This window comes from Stigmatopora argus, chromosome 16 (genome assembly GCF_051989625.1).
Source record: "Stigmatopora argus isolate UIUO_Sarg chromosome 16, RoL_Sarg_1.0, whole genome shotgun sequence".
NCBI lineage: Eukaryota > Metazoa > Chordata > Actinopteri > Syngnathiformes > Syngnathidae > Stigmatopora > Stigmatopora argus.
Window position 1 is genome coordinate 1,955,064 of NC_135402.1, and position 15,601 is coordinate 1,970,664.

The 15,601-nt window shown below is 41.4% G+C and overlaps 6 protein-coding genes and 1 pseudogene across 8 annotated transcripts; 5 read left to right on the top strand and 2 right to left on the bottom strand.

Annotated features, from left to right (window-relative positions):
• Positions 1-7: 7 nt before the first annotated feature.
• On the bottom strand, positions 8-4,868 carry sdad1 (SDA1 domain containing 1). Its single transcript, XM_077622398.1, has 22 exons — positions 4,649-4,868; positions 4,448-4,552; positions 4,274-4,372; positions 4,066-4,176; positions 3,919-3,990; positions 3,729-3,829; positions 3,540-3,597; positions 3,397-3,471; positions 3,164-3,265; positions 3,018-3,087; positions 2,852-2,955; positions 2,717-2,774; positions 2,566-2,624; positions 2,422-2,498; positions 2,256-2,353; positions 2,111-2,187; positions 1,414-1,531; positions 914-1,005; positions 655-842; positions 491-575; positions 258-419; positions 8-183 (listed from the first exon to the last, which is right to left on the bottom strand). The coding sequence occupies exons 1-22, from the start codon at positions 4,736-4,738 to the stop codon at positions 136-138; spliced, it is 2,049 nt and encodes a 682-aa protein (XP_077478524.1). The 5' UTR covers positions 4,739-4,868; the 3' UTR covers positions 8-135.
• A 442-nt stretch (positions 4,869-5,310) lies between these two features.
• Positions 5,311-6,417, top strand: LOC144090689 (histone H3-like). Its single transcript, XM_077622408.1, has one exon. It carries the CDS (start codon positions 5,355-5,357, stop codon positions 5,763-5,765), a length of 411 nt encoding a protein of 136 aa, XP_077478534.1. The 5' UTR covers positions 5,311-5,354; the 3' UTR covers positions 5,766-6,417.
• A 269-nt stretch (positions 6,418-6,686) lies between these two features.
• LOC144090690 (histone H2A-like) lies at positions 6,687-7,773 on the top strand. The gene has a single exon (XM_077622409.1). The coding sequence runs from the start codon at positions 6,734-6,736 to the stop codon at positions 7,118-7,120; it is 387 nt and encodes a 128-aa protein (XP_077478535.1). The 5' UTR covers positions 6,687-6,733; the 3' UTR covers positions 7,121-7,773.
• A 147-nt stretch (positions 7,774-7,920) lies between these two features.
• LOC144090693 (histone H4) lies at positions 7,921-8,634 on the top strand. The gene has a single exon (XM_077622412.1). It carries the CDS (start codon positions 8,154-8,156, stop codon positions 8,463-8,465), a length of 312 nt encoding a protein of 103 aa, XP_077478538.1. The 5' UTR covers positions 7,921-8,153; the 3' UTR covers positions 8,466-8,634.
• A 781-nt stretch (positions 8,635-9,415) lies between these two features.
• LOC144090692 (histone H2B 1/2) lies at positions 9,416-10,243 on the top strand. The gene has a single exon (XM_077622411.1). The coding sequence runs from the start codon at positions 9,435-9,437 to the stop codon at positions 9,807-9,809; it is 375 nt and encodes a 124-aa protein (XP_077478537.1). The 5' UTR covers positions 9,416-9,434; the 3' UTR covers positions 9,810-10,243.
• Positions 10,244-10,287: 44 nt separating this feature from the next.
• On the bottom strand, positions 10,288-12,182 carry LOC144090682 (uncharacterized; annotated as a pseudogene). The gene is made up of 2 exons (XR_013305478.1): positions 11,867-12,182; positions 10,288-11,625 (listed from the first exon to the last, which is right to left on the bottom strand). The product of XR_013305478.1 is annotated as an uncharacterized LOC144090682 (transcript).
• A 509-nt stretch (positions 12,183-12,691) lies between these two features.
• Positions 12,692-14,737, top strand: LOC144090683 (uncharacterized). 2 transcript variants are annotated; one of them, XM_077622402.1, is made up of 3 exons: positions 12,715-12,791; positions 13,037-13,113; positions 13,291-14,737. In XM_077622402.1, exon 3 carries the CDS (start codon positions 13,338-13,340, stop codon positions 14,538-14,540), a length of 1,203 nt encoding a protein of 400 aa, XP_077478528.1. In that variant the 5' UTR covers positions 12,715-12,791; positions 13,037-13,113; positions 13,291-13,337; the 3' UTR covers positions 14,541-14,737. The 2 variants fall into 2 exon arrangements, with proteins under 2 accessions (XP_077478527.1, XP_077478528.1); XM_077622401.1 differs by having other exon boundaries at positions 12,692-13,113.
• The last annotated feature ends 864 nt before the right edge of the window (positions 14,738-15,601 follow it).

The window sequence follows — 15,601 nt, forward strand, 5'->3', positions numbered from 1 at the left end:
CACACAATTTAGTACCAAGTATGATTTATTTCAAAACACTGTTGTGTAATCAAGCATAGAAACTAATACAATTAAAGGCAATGTGTATATATGCCATTTGATACATGATATTTGATAATGAATTCTTGAAGTTCTTTACTTATGTTGTTTCTTCTTTCTTAGGAGGGCATCCCGGAGCGCAATCTGCATTATAAGGAAATAAAAAAGGTAAAAGGAACATAAACCCCACTTGAAAAAGTTTCAGGCAATCAAGTTACCTGTTTCTCCCTGAAGGAACGTTTTCCTTTGGTCCGGACGTTCTGGCTGTGTCTCATCATCATGAAGTTCTTGGAGCGTCGCTTTTCCTTGTTGCTGGTGCTAGCATGAGGATTCAACTTTTTCCTTTTCCTCACAAAGTCTTTACGGTCCGATCGGCCCGCCTGCGTGGCAAATGGAAAACCGTTTTTATCTCAATTTTCTTGGACTAAAAACACAATTGTATTTTTCAAACCATTGCTGTTGCTAGGCGGGTTTCCTTGTCAGCTTTCGGTTTCTTATGGAGCCTCTCAATGTCCCTTATGTTCAAGAGCTCCCCTCTGAAAAATGAAATGACCTCAAATTATTGCACGAACAGCTAATCCCCACAAACCAAAGACCCAAAACTTGAGTTCTAACCTGCTGCTGCTGCCTTCCTCCTCACAATCTTCCGCTTTCCTCTTCTTCCCCGGCGCGGCGTTGACCTCCTTGGCCATCTGGGCCAGCTTGATCTTCTTGAAATCCTCCTGCGTGAGGAGCCGGCTGCCGCTGACCTCCGCCGCCCTAGCTTCCCGCTCTTCCGCCGGTAAACTCTTCAACTTTTCTGCCTTGCTCAAGACACAGAGAAGGAAGGGTTCAATAAAGTCGTGCATTATTTCCCGACTGCCATTAAACTGACCACTTCTGTTGCGTCTTCGTCAGACGAGTGTTGGACATCCACCCACTCCCCGTCCTCGTCTTCGTCGCTCGCGCTGGCGCTCTCCCAGCCATCTGTGATGATTTATTCCAACGGATTGGCAATTTATTTCGAGTATCATAAATCCCTTACTTTAATTATGATTCAGAAAATGTTATTGATCCCTGCCGAGTGACTGAATAAAGGCTCTTTAACAAAAAAATGGCTGAGTGTTAAGACCTACCGTATGCATGCATGTACATCTATGTGTATGTATATGTGTATATGTATATATATATTTTTCAGCAACACACTTATTTATCTATATATTTATCCATGTATTTATTTATTGACTTACTTATTACCTATCTATTTATGTCTAAAATAGCTTTCCTATTTCTGCATCCTCACCCTCTTGCTACTGCGACAACAAAATTTCCCGAATACAGGATGAATAAAGTTATCCAATCCAATCCAATTAAAACACGCGACTATCTGCTCACCATCGTCGTCGACTTCCGCCTCAACTTCCAAGACCTCCGCTCCGGGGATGTGGTCCTTTGCTTCCAGTTCACCGTAGTTTTTCATTCTGGCCTCCAACGAAGCCTCCGTGGGCCTTCCCTGCACACAAACACTTGCATTTGAGGAAGCTTCTACAAACATCACAATGCTGTCATTAATGGACTAGACTTTAGATTTAGACTGTGTACAAAATGGCAGCTGGTGTGGATGAACTCACCTTTAAACTGAACAGATAGCTTTTGAGAACTCTGACTGGACAAATGCTCAAAATGCCTAGAGTTAATTTATAAACAATACCAGGGTGGTCAACTTTTCCCGATATTAAGAATATTAAGTATCAGAGCCGGGACAACTCCCTTGCGTCAAGAGACTTGACACTTTCAGTAATATGTTCTCTTGCCTTTGTTACACGTTGCGGTTTGGTATTAAAGGAAGATTAATCAAGCTAATGTCCAGATTGTGAGGTCGTATCTAGCTTGTTGAAGGCTTTCATTTCACCTTTGTTACAAAAGTATTGCTTTGCTTAACAGGATTTTCCATGCAAGATTCACAATGTGAATAGTGTTACAGCAGTTTACAATAACCCCACATCTCTGTTTCTCTAGCTCTGTCTACACATAGCCAAATAATAATATATCACCTGCCTAAATATAACATTTCTATTAATGTTGTGCCCACCCTGTCCTTCTTGTGCAGCATTTGTGGGTTGAGATTCCTAAAGAGTTGGATGAGGCTTCTGGAAGACATCATGACATCTGTAGAGAAGGCCACCAATGTTAATATTCGGGAAAACGACAACAACGAGCACGACGTGTGGCCTCACTCTTGTCTTTGTGGGTTTTGTACTGGGCCAGGTCTTGCAATAGGGCCTCGGTTATGCCAAGAGGACAACGGGCCACCACCTCTTTGATGGCATTGATCCTGAAATGAGGGGACTTGTTAGCGTCGTGATAGGTAACGCTTGAAGTTGAAGGTTAGAGGTTGCTCACCCCACTGTCATGGCCTCCCCAGAGTTTCGGTCTGACACAAAGTTGTTGGCGATGGTGCGGATCACCGACTCGATGATCTGCGCGTGGTATTGTGCGAGTTAGTGGGGAGGGAAGTCACCCAAGATAAAAAAAGTTAAGGCATACCTCAGGGGGAACGAGCTGGTGGGAAGACTGCGCGGCGCATAGGAGGATCTTTGTAACCTCTGAAATGCAAGAAATCTCATGAGACATTATTTAAGACAAGTTTTGATGTAAACGGTCTTAACCGAAAAATATATATCAAAATGATACGAACCTCTTTGATGTGGCTGAAGGAATCTTTGGATGAACGGATAAAAATTGAACAGGAAGAGCTGAAGGAGTTGACAAATTAATCGTATTAAGTTTTAATGAGGGCGTTCACGGCAAAGGAAACACCGTTATGCCGTACCTCGTGGATCCCAACCAGCCTGGAAATGAGCTCCATCGTCATGATTTTGACCTCGAAGCGCTCTTTGGAGTGTTCCAGTTGTTTCAAAAGTTTCTCCGCAAAGTCTGACAAACGCATCTCGTTAACCACGACGAGCCCCGAAACCGGACGTCTCAAACGAGCTTACCTTGGGGATCGTGAATGAGGTGAATGGCTGAAAAGTTAAACACCTCAACTTTCTTCTTCTTCTTGTGTTTCTACACACGAGAGTAAAACAAAAACAGATATATGATGAACATCACATTTTCAAGTGAAAACTCAAACGGGGATTACCTTGAGGACTTTCATTGCTTTTTCCAGCTTCTTCTTGTTTTTGGAGGTTTTCTTCCCGGTGCTGAATCTTACCATCAGGTCACGTTCTGTTGGTCCCTCTCCCTATTTTTATTTCAAAGCAGAAAGTGAATTAGCATCAGAAATACAAACATTACGGTAAAAATTAAACTGACCTATTTGGCCTCTTTTGCTCCCTCTATTGAAAATCTACATTAAATAATAACATTACTTGCCTCTGATTCGGAGTCACTGCCGTTTTTATCGTCTTCATCTGTCCCCAAGAAAAACTTTAGTCCGGAAACCATGATCTGTCCATCAAAAAAAGACAGATGAGGTTCAGTTTTGCACACCTGAATAATAAATAATAATAACATACCTTTGTTACATTGGAAAAGCATGCCGTAGTGATGACATTGACCGTTTTGGTGTCATTCCTGCCGTAGATAAGGTTGATTTATTAAGAAAGTGTTGCAGTGTCGAGTCACTAACATTTCATAGTTTAGCTATAAAAGTCGTAGTACACTCAATATCTAATTGACTAAAATAAATACATGAATCAACACACCAAATGTTTCTCTTGTACAGGTCCACCATCACATCTAAAGATATCTTGGCCGCGATGGGGTTGCGATCTCTCAGCATGGTGTACATGAAGTTCTGCAACGACTGACACCAGAAAACATGGCAACTATAATAAAATACTTTTTTTTTTTTTTTTTAAGTGGTAAATAGTGGAAGTGAAACAATTCCCTTACCGAATTCACTTTGTTATTTTTGTGTTTGCAGTTGATGTTTTTGATATCAGCCACAATGTGTGTGTATAAAGTCTGGAAAGACAAAGTGCATCAATACTGTTGGTCCGGTGGTCATTTTGTGTTTGGGGTTTCTTTCCATTTCCAAACCTTGCGCAGAAGCTTGTCGTGACATCGTAGCAGCTCAAAGAAGAGCTCCAACAGGCCAGTGGGTTCAATTAAGTCCTTGTTTCGCAGGAGAATCAAAGCTTTGCAGAATGTCTAAACACAACACCAAATCATCTATTTAGTATTATTAAAAAAAGTAATTTGTCTAAAGCCAAACCAGAAGCAGGAAACATCAAAACAACATACTCACCATTCTCAAATCTGGTTCCACCAAAGTGTGGTGACTCAGTAAGAGCTCTGTTAACTCTTGAGGGAAAGTAGACAAGTACTGCTGATAACAGTGGCCCACCTGAACGACGGGGGACATGTTAAGAACAACTTACAAGACAAAAAAATCCTCCTGACAATGCAAATGTGAAGTTACCTGAGCAAGGAACATGACAAGTTCTGCAAGCTCCTTGTTGGATTTGTCTGGCTGTAGTTTAAAGATCTGCACATTAGACTGGTAGTGTCTGTACTGCTGTAGAAACTACAAAATCCACAAGGACAGGCGTCCATGTTACTAAAGATGTTTAGGACATTTATGATAACGCATGGTGAGCTTTGCTAGTCTTGCCATACTCACTTCCTCAACGTAGGACGGCGGATCCCTCTTGATCAGATTCTGTAACTGTGGTAAATTGTTTGGAAGCTTGTTGCTTTGTCTTCCCGACATGGTGAAAGTTTACGAATAGCAATAATCAGGAAAAAAATAGCCGAAGTGCTCACAAGGGAAGCGTGGCGAAAATGCAGGCTGCCATTACTGTGTTGTCATTCGATGCGGGGATTGACGACACATCCGTCGCAGGGCTTCTCCTTATTTTCATAATGGCATATTTCAAGACACTGTTAGGTGCGTACTGCCATCTGTAGTGCAGGAGGGCATACTGGCACAATAGAACGCTCGTATGAAATACGACTCAATAGAATGCAACGTTACTGCGCCATCTGACCAGATAGATAAAAAACGTCGATGGACAATATGTTGCAGAAATACTACAGGAAACGAAAGATAATATATAGATTGATAGATAGAAGATGTTTGATTAAAAGCGTTAGTGCGTGTACGGCCACTTTAAATTCAACCCCATGCTTGCGAGCCGTATGAACAATTGCTGTTGACGATTGGCTGAATTCAGCTAGCTCTTGTCCAATCACATGTATGAGTCTGCCGGCTCTTGAACCGACCAATCAGCTTCAGTATCTACCTTGTGTTTTTGTATAAATAGCCTGTGTGCCTCACGAAAACCAATTTTAGCAAGTCACAGGCTACCCTTTTACTAGGAGCGAGTATGGCAAGAACAAAGCAAACGGCGCGAAAGTCTACAGGCGGCAAAGCGCCTAGGAAGCAGCTGGCGACCAAGGCCGCCCGCAAGAGTGCTCCGGCTACCGGCGGTGTAAAGAAACCTCACCGTTACAGGCCCGGAACCGTGGCTCTCCGTGAGATTCGCCGTTACCAGAAGTCCACCGAGCTGCTCATCCGCAAGCTCCCGTTCCAGCGTCTGGTCAGGGAGATCGCCCAGGACTTCAAGACCGATTTACGCTTCCAGAGCTCTGCTGTCATGGCCCTGCAAGAATCCAGCGAGGCTTATCTGGTCGGCCTGTTCGAGGACACCAATTTGTGTGCCATCCACGCCAAGAGAGTCACCATCATGCCTAAAGACATCCAATTGGCCCGTCGTATTCGCGGAGAACGAGCATAAGCATTCTTCTTACGTTCTACACCACTCAATTAAAACAACGGCTCTTTTAAGAGCCAATCATATCAAATCAGAGACATGATTCCTGGTTGTCAAATTAAGCAACACTTTCGCAGTGCAAGTCATTCCACTATTGGTGTGTAGCACTGCCTTACTATGTATGTAGTAATAATTAATCTGCTAAATTAAACCAATACATTACAGTCTACACCAAGGATAGGCAAGCCTTTTCATAAGCATCCATTAACAAGAAATCAGGGGATATTGCATATGATGTCGTCTTTCCCCATTATATCAATGACCTTGTAGTTTTATTTCACGTCAAAGCAATATTAAGTACATTGTCTTTAATTTCAACCAAGTATAATTTGACATTCAGTGTTTAATACATTTAAATAATTAATTTGTATGTAGGCCTAGTTTTAAGATGTGCGTTTCACATTCGCAAAGGAAAATGCCCCAGTACTTGTACTAATTTAATGGGGAAATTTGGTGACTGCTAGCCGAGTACACACTTTCCACACCTATGTTTAGCAATGTTCTATATTCTTGCTATTATGTTTAATGCTGAAACAAAACTGAGGAAAGTATTTTATATCTGGTAATACGTATAGTGAAACGAAGTAGGGATTTGATTTCTTTAAATTACGCAAGACGAGAGACGACCGGTTTGGAATTATTTTTCAAAAAAAATCATTGTTCTTGATATTATTACTAATCTTATTATTTCATTTCTTCGTTATTAAGGCGATTGTTTGTAGTAGTAACATAATCCGTATTAGTAATAGTGCTGTCGTGAAAGAGTGGACCAGAGCGAACAGCGTTTGACCTACTCCCTGCTGATTGGACAATATTTTCTCCGTTGAAGCTAGCCAATCAATGAGCAGCATGAATGTATATAAAGACGCTGCACTCAGCCAGTGATCACATCTCACTTCTCTAGAATCTACCGGCTACTACAAGCTAACAACATGAGTGGAAGAGGTAAAACCGGAGGCAAGGCCAGAGCAAAGGCTAAGACTCGTTCATCCCGTGCCGGACTCCAGTTCCCGGTCGGTCGAGTCCATAGACTTCTCCGTAAAGGCAACTACGCTCAACGTGTTGGTGCCGGCGCCCCCGTCTACTTGGCAGCCGTGCTCGAGTACCTGACCGCTGAGATCCTCGAGTTGGCCGGCAATGCTGCTCGCGACAACAAGAAGACCAGGATCATCCCCCGCCACTTGCAGTTGGCCGTCCGCAACGACGAGGAGCTCAACAAACTCCTGGGCGGAGTGACCATCGCTCAGGGTGGTGTTTTGCCCAACATTCAGGCCGTGCTTCTGCCCAAGAAGACCGAGAAGGCAACCAAGGCCAAGTAAAATTGTACATTTAGAAAAGGACTCCCCAAACGGCTCTTTTAAGAGCCAAACACTTATTCAATCAAGAGTTAATTCCTTTATTTCTTCTCATGGTACAAGCTAGACAACCAGGGCATGAATCAATTTAATAAAACAATAAAGCAGCATAAAATATAAAACGTGCAAATCTTTATGTAATTTGTGTGCAGACAAATGAATGGCACACCTAATATTGGAAAACTTTCAAAGCAATTTGATAAATACAACATAAATTCCCCAATTAGAATTAAGATTGTTATGGCAACTACAACAGGATTTTATATAAACATCCCGAGGGCCCTTGCCCAGTGAAGGAGGAAAAATTGGATGTAGCATACAGAGAATTCACAACTTGTTCAGGGATGCATACTGTCATACGCAGCTGGGTATGATGAAAATTAGTCTTTTGTCGAGTCAATGATAATGACAAAGCCTATGTCCGAATATTAATATCTTTATTATTGTTATATTGAATTAACTTGATTTGTAGTTAACCAAAAAGGCTTTCTGCAGCGTCACCATTTTAATGTGCTTGTTTGCCATTAAAGGCAAACGTTGAATTTTTGTAATGTCTAATATGGTAAACAATAGTGATAACAAAACGCAAGATTAAATCACCTATCACATTTCTCTCATTTCCAAATTTCCCCATTAAATCATGTATTATGTGGCTAAAACAAGAGAGGCAAAATTACGACAGTGTTTAAGTATGAAAACCTTTAAGTCTTTGACGAGAGAAAGTAGTTACATAAATGTACGAAATAGACCACACACAAACCCGCCAAACAATGTACAATGTTAATTAAATTATACATAGCAATGGTTTCTGTCGCAAAAATACAAAGAAGGTAGTTGTTTGTCCAACGAATAGAGGGAGGAGGGCTGCTTAGTGACGTTCCACGCGCCAATTGGGTCAACTGTCCTCTTTCAGGTCCGCAGTTCTGTAATAAAAGCCGATGCTTCAGCCTAACCCTTCACAGTTGAATTTCCAGTCAACAGCTCATACTCCTTAGAAATGTCTGGCAGAGGCAAAGGCGGTAAAGGTCTGGGGAAAGGAGGCGCCAAGCGTCATCGCAAAGTTCTCCGTGATAACATCCAGGGAATTACCAAGCCCGCTATTCGCCGTCTGGCACGTCGTGGTGGTGTCAAGCGAATCTCCGGTCTGATCTACGAAGAGACTCGCGGCGTCCTCAAGGTTTTTCTGGAGAACGTGATTCGTGACGCTGTCACCTACACCGAGCACGCCAAGAGAAAGACCGTCACCGCCATGGATGTGGTCTATGCTCTTAAGCGACAGGGCCGTACTCTCTACGGCTTCGGCGGTTAAAGCTTAGATCCGCAGTTACATCAAAACCCAAAGGTCCTTTTAAGGGCCGCACAATTCTTCTATCCAGAGCTCTTTTTCCACATTGTTTTTCAACATACCAATGAATGAGCGGTTTACGTCTGCTGTTCACCAGCATAGAAATCAAATAAACAAAATGGCTTTGATGGAATGAATGTATGATTTAAAAGTTTATTTTATAAGCACTTTGTCCTAATTTTAAACTGAAATTAACTAAATCCATTCTAAATTCAGTTTAAAAATATAATTTTTCTCTTCCCTAGTTGAAAATATACAGCCTCAATGAATAAGAAAATCTGCTTTGAACAATTTCAGTCTAGTTTTTTTAATACAAATATTGATACATATGTGTAGGGAATGCTATGTTGTATTGTGACAAGAAATAAAAAGAGGGTTTTTTTTTTAAACAAATTTTGCTGAGTTGTGTTATTTTAGGTTGATCACAATGCTCAGTCTGTATGGTAATACTGGTATCAAGACAGCACCAAATGTTTATTGGGAGATACAACTGGGGATTACATTATATAATTTTCAACCTCAAATTTACATTTAATAGAGCTAGGATTAACTATAAGAAACGTTTCTATGAAGCAACTTGTTTCAATACAATAATTGTATTTTATCGTGTTTAAAATGAACAGCCCGCAATCCTTGTGAGGCTAAACGGAACATAAATGAACCAAATTAACAGCTAAGGGAAAGTGCGAAAAATCTATTTCTATATTTTAAACGAATATCGCTCCGGCCATCATTTTCTCCAGACCAGGCCCCACAAAGGCGCGAAAAAAAATCTTCCACAGCTGCCCCTTTGTCCTAGTTTTCAAGCGCGGGATACCGTCAGCCAATCAGAGACTCGCGCTGGCACACTGCTTCGCTCTGCGCCTTCTATAAAGACCACCGTCTCCGCTCTGTACAGTCATTGCAGAAACTCCCTACCGCATCTCTTCTACCATGCCTGAGCCAGCAAAGACCGCCCCCAAGAAGGGCTCCAAGAAAGCCGTCGCCAAGAGCGTCAGCAAGACCGGCAAGAAGAAGAGAAGGACCAGGAAGGAAAGCTATGCTATCTACGTGTACAAGGTACTGAAGCAGGTCCACCCTGATACTGGTATTTCGTCCAAGGCCATGAGTATCATGAATTCCTTCGTCAACGACATCTTCGAGCGAATTGCTTCTGAGGCCTCCCGATTGGCCCACTACAACAAGCGCTCCACCATCACCTCCCGGGAGATCCAGACTGCTGTACGTCTGCTTCTCCCCGGCGAGTTGGCCAAGCATGCCGTATCTGAGGGTACCAAGGCTGTGACCAAGTACACCAGCTCTAAGTAATTTGGTGAATCCACCTCCAAATCAACGGCTCTTTTAAGAGCCACCCACTTCCTCTTAAGAGCCATTATATACTTTGGAATAGAAATATGATATTAAGTTACACTTTCACAAAATATGATTTAGCTTGTAATGGGCCTACTATAGTGGATTTATTAACACTAGTAAAATGTGCCTAATGTGGATTTATTAACTAGTAAAATGAGCCTAATGTCTTCATGGAAAATCAGGTAGACTATGGAACAATGTATGCTTGTATGCAAACCTTTTTATTTATATTTCACAATGCATCACATTTTGTTTTATTTCCACAATACTTTTAATGTTCTCAAATTCACCACTTCCGAACATCTACGAGTTGGCAATCCAAATCACATTGATGCCAAATAATTTCTCAAATAAATTGGGTTGAACAAAAATGAAAGGCTGCTTAGATTTTATTGCCCACTTCCATTGCCACCAACACATTTGTGTCTTTTAATCTTGCCCTTCTGGTAGAACCTTTCGCCACAGTTTAGGCAGGCATACGGTTTATCTCCAGTGTGTGTTCTTTGGTGAGTTGTCAAGGTTCCCTTCTGAGAGAATCTTTGACCACAAATGGAGCAGGTAAAAGGCTTCTCACCAGTGTGTGTTCTTGCATGACTTGTTAAAGTCCCTTTTTGAGAGAATTTTTGACCGCAAATCGGGCAGGCAAAAGGTTTTTCCCCAGTGTGTGTTCTTGTGTGACTTTGAATGGATGCCTTTTTGGAGAATCTTTGGCCACAAACCGTGCAGGCATAAGGTTTCTCGCCAGAGTGTTTTAGTGTGTGTGTTGTCAAAACATGTCTACGGGAGAATTTTTGACCACACACTGCACAGGTGAAAGGCTTCTCCCCAGTGTGCGATCTTGTGTGCGTGGTAAGAGCGTGTTTACGAGAAAATGTTTGACCGCATGTTGAGCAGACAAAAGGTTTATCTCCCGAGTGGGTTCTCAGGTGGATTCTCAAGTTTCCATTATGAGAGAATTTTTGGCCGCAGACTGAACAGGTATAAGGTTTCTCGCCAGTATGTGTTCTTGCGTGATATTTTAAGGCTCCTTTCTGGGTGAATCTTTGACCACAAACTGGGCAGGTAAAAGGTCTTTCACCAGTATGGGTTCTTGTGTGTATTCTTAATTTGTCCTTTTCAGGGAATCTCTGACCACAAACTAAGCAGGTGTATGGTTTTTCCCCAGTGTGTGTTCTTGTGTGATATACTAGAGCTCCCTTTTGAGTGAACCTCTGACCACACATTGAACAGGCAAAGGGTTTTTCACCAGTGTGTGTTCTTGTGTGTCTCCTTAAATTTCCATTTTCAGAGAATCTTTGCCCACAAATTGGACAGGTAAATGGTTTCTCGCCAGTGTGGCTGATCATATGGTTTTTCAAACGACTCCTAAAACTAAAGGTTTTCCCACATTGGGAACATTTCCAATGTTTGCTGTCAGTGTCACATTTCATACGATCTTCTTCACCAGCACCACGACAATATGATGTTGAATCCTCCTGATCTGACAACGGTGCTATGAGTCCGTTTACTTGTGATCCCTCACTGTTGTCCTCATTTTCTGGTGTCATGTGTTGACTTCTATTGCTGCTCCTTGGCCGCTGCACATTTTCGTCTTCCTCACTTTGACCATCCTCGTCACTCTTCAGAGGGAAACCAGTCAGTAGAACCTCAATGATATCCTCCTTCTCCTCTTCTTGAAAGGGCAGGGCCTCTTCGTCCTCTTTTTTGATGTGGGGATGATGTGTGGACTCTGTCTCTTGCTGCTTAGGAGATCTGAGATCTTCACTGATGTCTGCAAGACAAGACATCAAATGCACAGTTTGATTTTTACAACAATAAATGCCACTGGTCAAACAATAATTTCTCAGTTTTGATTTCACCTAGCATGAGATTTCCCCCTATCACCGACACAATAATAGACATGACAGACAGTGAATGATGTGCTACTGCGTGTCACATTGCATCATTATCAAACATGAGCATTAATAAAATGGAATTTATTTCCCGAATAAACCAGTAAAAGAACAACAAACCTATTGATTGTCGTTGGCTTGATCCCTCGTTCTCTTCATCAGTTCCACGAATGCCCTCTTCGTAGTATGCTGTCCTACTAGAACACATATTCAAGGAAGCCACTACATTTAACATTATGCTAAATATAGGCTAGGCTAGCCCGGGTCGCGCTGCCACTTAAAGGGGGGACCAACTTGGAACGAGTTGCAATTTTACTTCGTTAAAACAATGATAGACATCTCTTGTCAAGGCTTTAGCATATGAACTACTGTTTCGAGAAGGATTTTGTCAAAAGGGGGCTTGGATCGGCCGTCGGAATCACATATAAACCTAGATTCGAAATTCGTAGGCGGATGTGTTAGTGAGCAGTGGCCATTTTAAAGCAGTGGATTTTATATTCATCACCTAAATACTCTTAACTCGATGAAATCTTGACAGATTTTCAAACACTCTGTTTAATAACAAACCACATTAAGTGACTACAAGTCAACCTGGAGGTTAAAAAGTATATAGTTTATTTTAGCCGTATCTGACTTTTATTTGAAAAAGGCAGTTTGAAAAGCAGTTCTAAATGGAGAAATATATAGTTAGTAAACATTATTTTGCCTAAAACGTTATGTGGATCGAATAGCAATACGACAAAATGGCCGAACTGATGCATCTACTTTTATAAGATGATATTTATGGGGGACGTGTTGAAAGAAGTGAAGTGTGCCCTAATATATCTTTTGAATAAATAAAAATAATTTGTCCCTGAGGAGAAAAAACGGTAAACGAAATAAATGGGAATGTTTTTTACAAGGTTAAAAACCAATATTTAGGTTTTAGTCGAGATCTTGAAGTAGAGCAGTATTCAATGACTACCTGTAGGTGGCGGTAGTGCACGTTTGGGTATGATTAGAGGCTTAAAAACCACCAAGGAATGTGAGGCGTAGGCGATCAAAGGTAACAATATGACGTTTTTGCATATTACTGTAATGGTGAGCGCGACTTCATTGGACGAAACCCAATTGTGTTCATCCTTGTGTCATATCGGTGCTTGTTGAAGCTTCTCTGCCTAGCCTAGCATAGCGTAGCTATCATTAGCTCGACTTGCTAGCCTTTTCGAAAGAGAGGAGTTTGTATTGGCGTGATCGCCACATAGTCGCCATCAAGTGTTGTGATTTTCTCTGGAAAATGTTCGCAAAAAGGATAAAAGCGTTCGAGGAGGAACTTTGTGGGGAAAAGGAAGACAACGAGCGACAACGTCACCCACTGGGCACTGCAGGTTCGTTAGCTTGGCTCTCTTTTTATGCATTCAGTTATAAACCACAAATTTCCCAATGTAAAGTCAAGATGGTTTCATTTCAAACAACAGCAATGAAAAATGATTACGTTGTTAGTCTCCACAATAGTGATATTGCCGAACCATGTTAACTCTCTATTCCTGTGTCTTGCAATGAAGATGTTTGTCCTGAGCAGGAGCCAGAGCCCCTTCCATTTAAAGTAGAAATGGAGGATGAAGAGGTCTCCCACATTAAAGAAGACGAACTGGAGACCCTCCGTATTAAACAAGAAGAGGAGCCACTGTATAACCACGTTAAAGAGGAAGAATGGCCGGAAAAGGAGACAGTGTACCCCCTTATTAAAGACGAGTTGCCATCGACCGTCGTCTTTTCGAACACCGCAGATGAACCATGGGATGCCAACGGGCCGATCCCTTCGGACAGCCTCATAGCTCCACTATCCGACGATGACGACGCTTCACACAAACCCTGGGAATGCTCTCAATGTGGGAAAACGTTTGTATATAAGTGGGATTTGAAAAGGCACATGAGAATACACACAGGTGAGAAACCTTTTGCCTGTACGGTTTGTGGGAAAACATTCGCTCAAAAAGGATCCTTAAATAGTCACGCCAGACAGCACACTGGAGAGAAGCCTTTTGTTTGTTTAGTATGTGGCAAAAGATTCTCCCAACAAAGTCATTTGAAAAGACACACTATGACACACACCGGCGAGAAACCTTTCGTTTGCTCCGTGTGTGGTAAAAGATTCCCTGAAATGGTAAACCTGAGGATACATTTAAGAAGACATTCTGGTGAGAAACCTTTCGCATGCTCAATTTGTGGCCAAAGTTTCACACACAAAAGAAGCTTGAGTATCCACAGGAGGATTCATACGGGCGAGAAACCATTTATTTGCTCAATTTGTGGTCAAAGATTCACTCTCAAGGGAAGCTTAAGAATCCACGCAAGAATACACATGGTCGAAAAGCCCTTTGCCTGCTCACTTTGTGCTCAAAGATTCGTACATAAGGGTAGCTTAACGAGACACGAGACGACACATGCTGGAGATAAATGGTTTCCATGTTTAGTTTGCGGAGAAAGATTCAACAAACAGGTACTTTTGAGAAAACACACAAGGACCCACCCCGGTAAAATACTTTTTGCCTGCTCAGTTTGTGGTGAGAAGTTCCCCTGTAAGGAAAGCCTAATGCATCACACAAATACGCACGAGAGTGAAAATCCTTTCGACTGCTCAATTTGTGATCAAAGATTCCCCGATGAAGGAAGTTTGCGAAAGCACACGAGGCGACACCGTGGCGAAAAACCGTTTCCCTGTTCAACTTGTGGTCAAAGGTTCACGTTTAAGGGAAGTTTAAAATCTCACTTGAGGACGCACGGAGATGAGAAAGTGTTTGTGCGCTGCTGATTTTCTGGTCGCGGAAGTGTTTTTGGGACAAACTGGACTCAAAAATATCACAAAGCCGATTAATTTATTTATTAATCTTTTGTTCTGTGATATATTTGTGTTTAAAGTGGCAAACAATTCATGAGCCTGAATGCCTTGTTAACCTAAAATCATATTTCATCCTTTAGATAATTAAAATAAATATTTTATACATCTAATGTTGTGTAGAGTTTGTTGGGTTGTTATAATTATTTTAAATCTTAAATTTACTTAGCTATTTACATTTAAATTAGAAAGTACTACACCTATATTATTAATGCATTGTGTGTACTTATTTTTTTTTTTTAAATTCCGTTCTTGAATTATTTTTTTAGATGCTGAGGTTTCATTTGGGATCTTGGTAAAAATTTCATTTATGTTCTGTCACAGATGATCATGTGATTAGGATTACCATCATAATGTCCATATGAAATACTCCAATCTCCATTCAATGTGTGGCACAAGAATGAAATTGTATTACCTTTAATCATATACAGTAATATATTCTGCTGAAGCTGTATGTGTTTATTCTTCTCAAAGTAAGATTCGCAAATATATATGCCAAATGGAAAAATATATAAACCAGTTTAAAGACAAGAGCACTGTGTTGTGATGCTAACAGAGCCAAGTCCGAGCTCCTAGTAACCAACTGTGTTTGCTGCCCTCAGAAAACGATGTCCTGCACCAAAATGATCATGAAAACCCGCATTTTTTTGTCATCCAGTCTTTTGGTGAACATGTTACGACACCTACAAAACACACGATGTCAAATTCCAAGTTATTTTACATCCTTTAATCGAAGAAAAAACAGAGGAAACTCGCCGAGAAGCGCAGCTCCCGCACGCGAAATGGTGGACTTTCGAAGCTCTACAAAGAAAATGCTGAACGTATACGACTTTGAAACAGTTTCAACGTGAAGTAACACAAGTTCGCTGTATGCAAAACTCGCTTTTGGCGATTAAAATCGTTTCCAATGGTGATTTTTCGCCCTTTGAAGTGAGCAGAGAAAACACAAGTGCGGAAGATTTGCTCGCGCTAAGCGG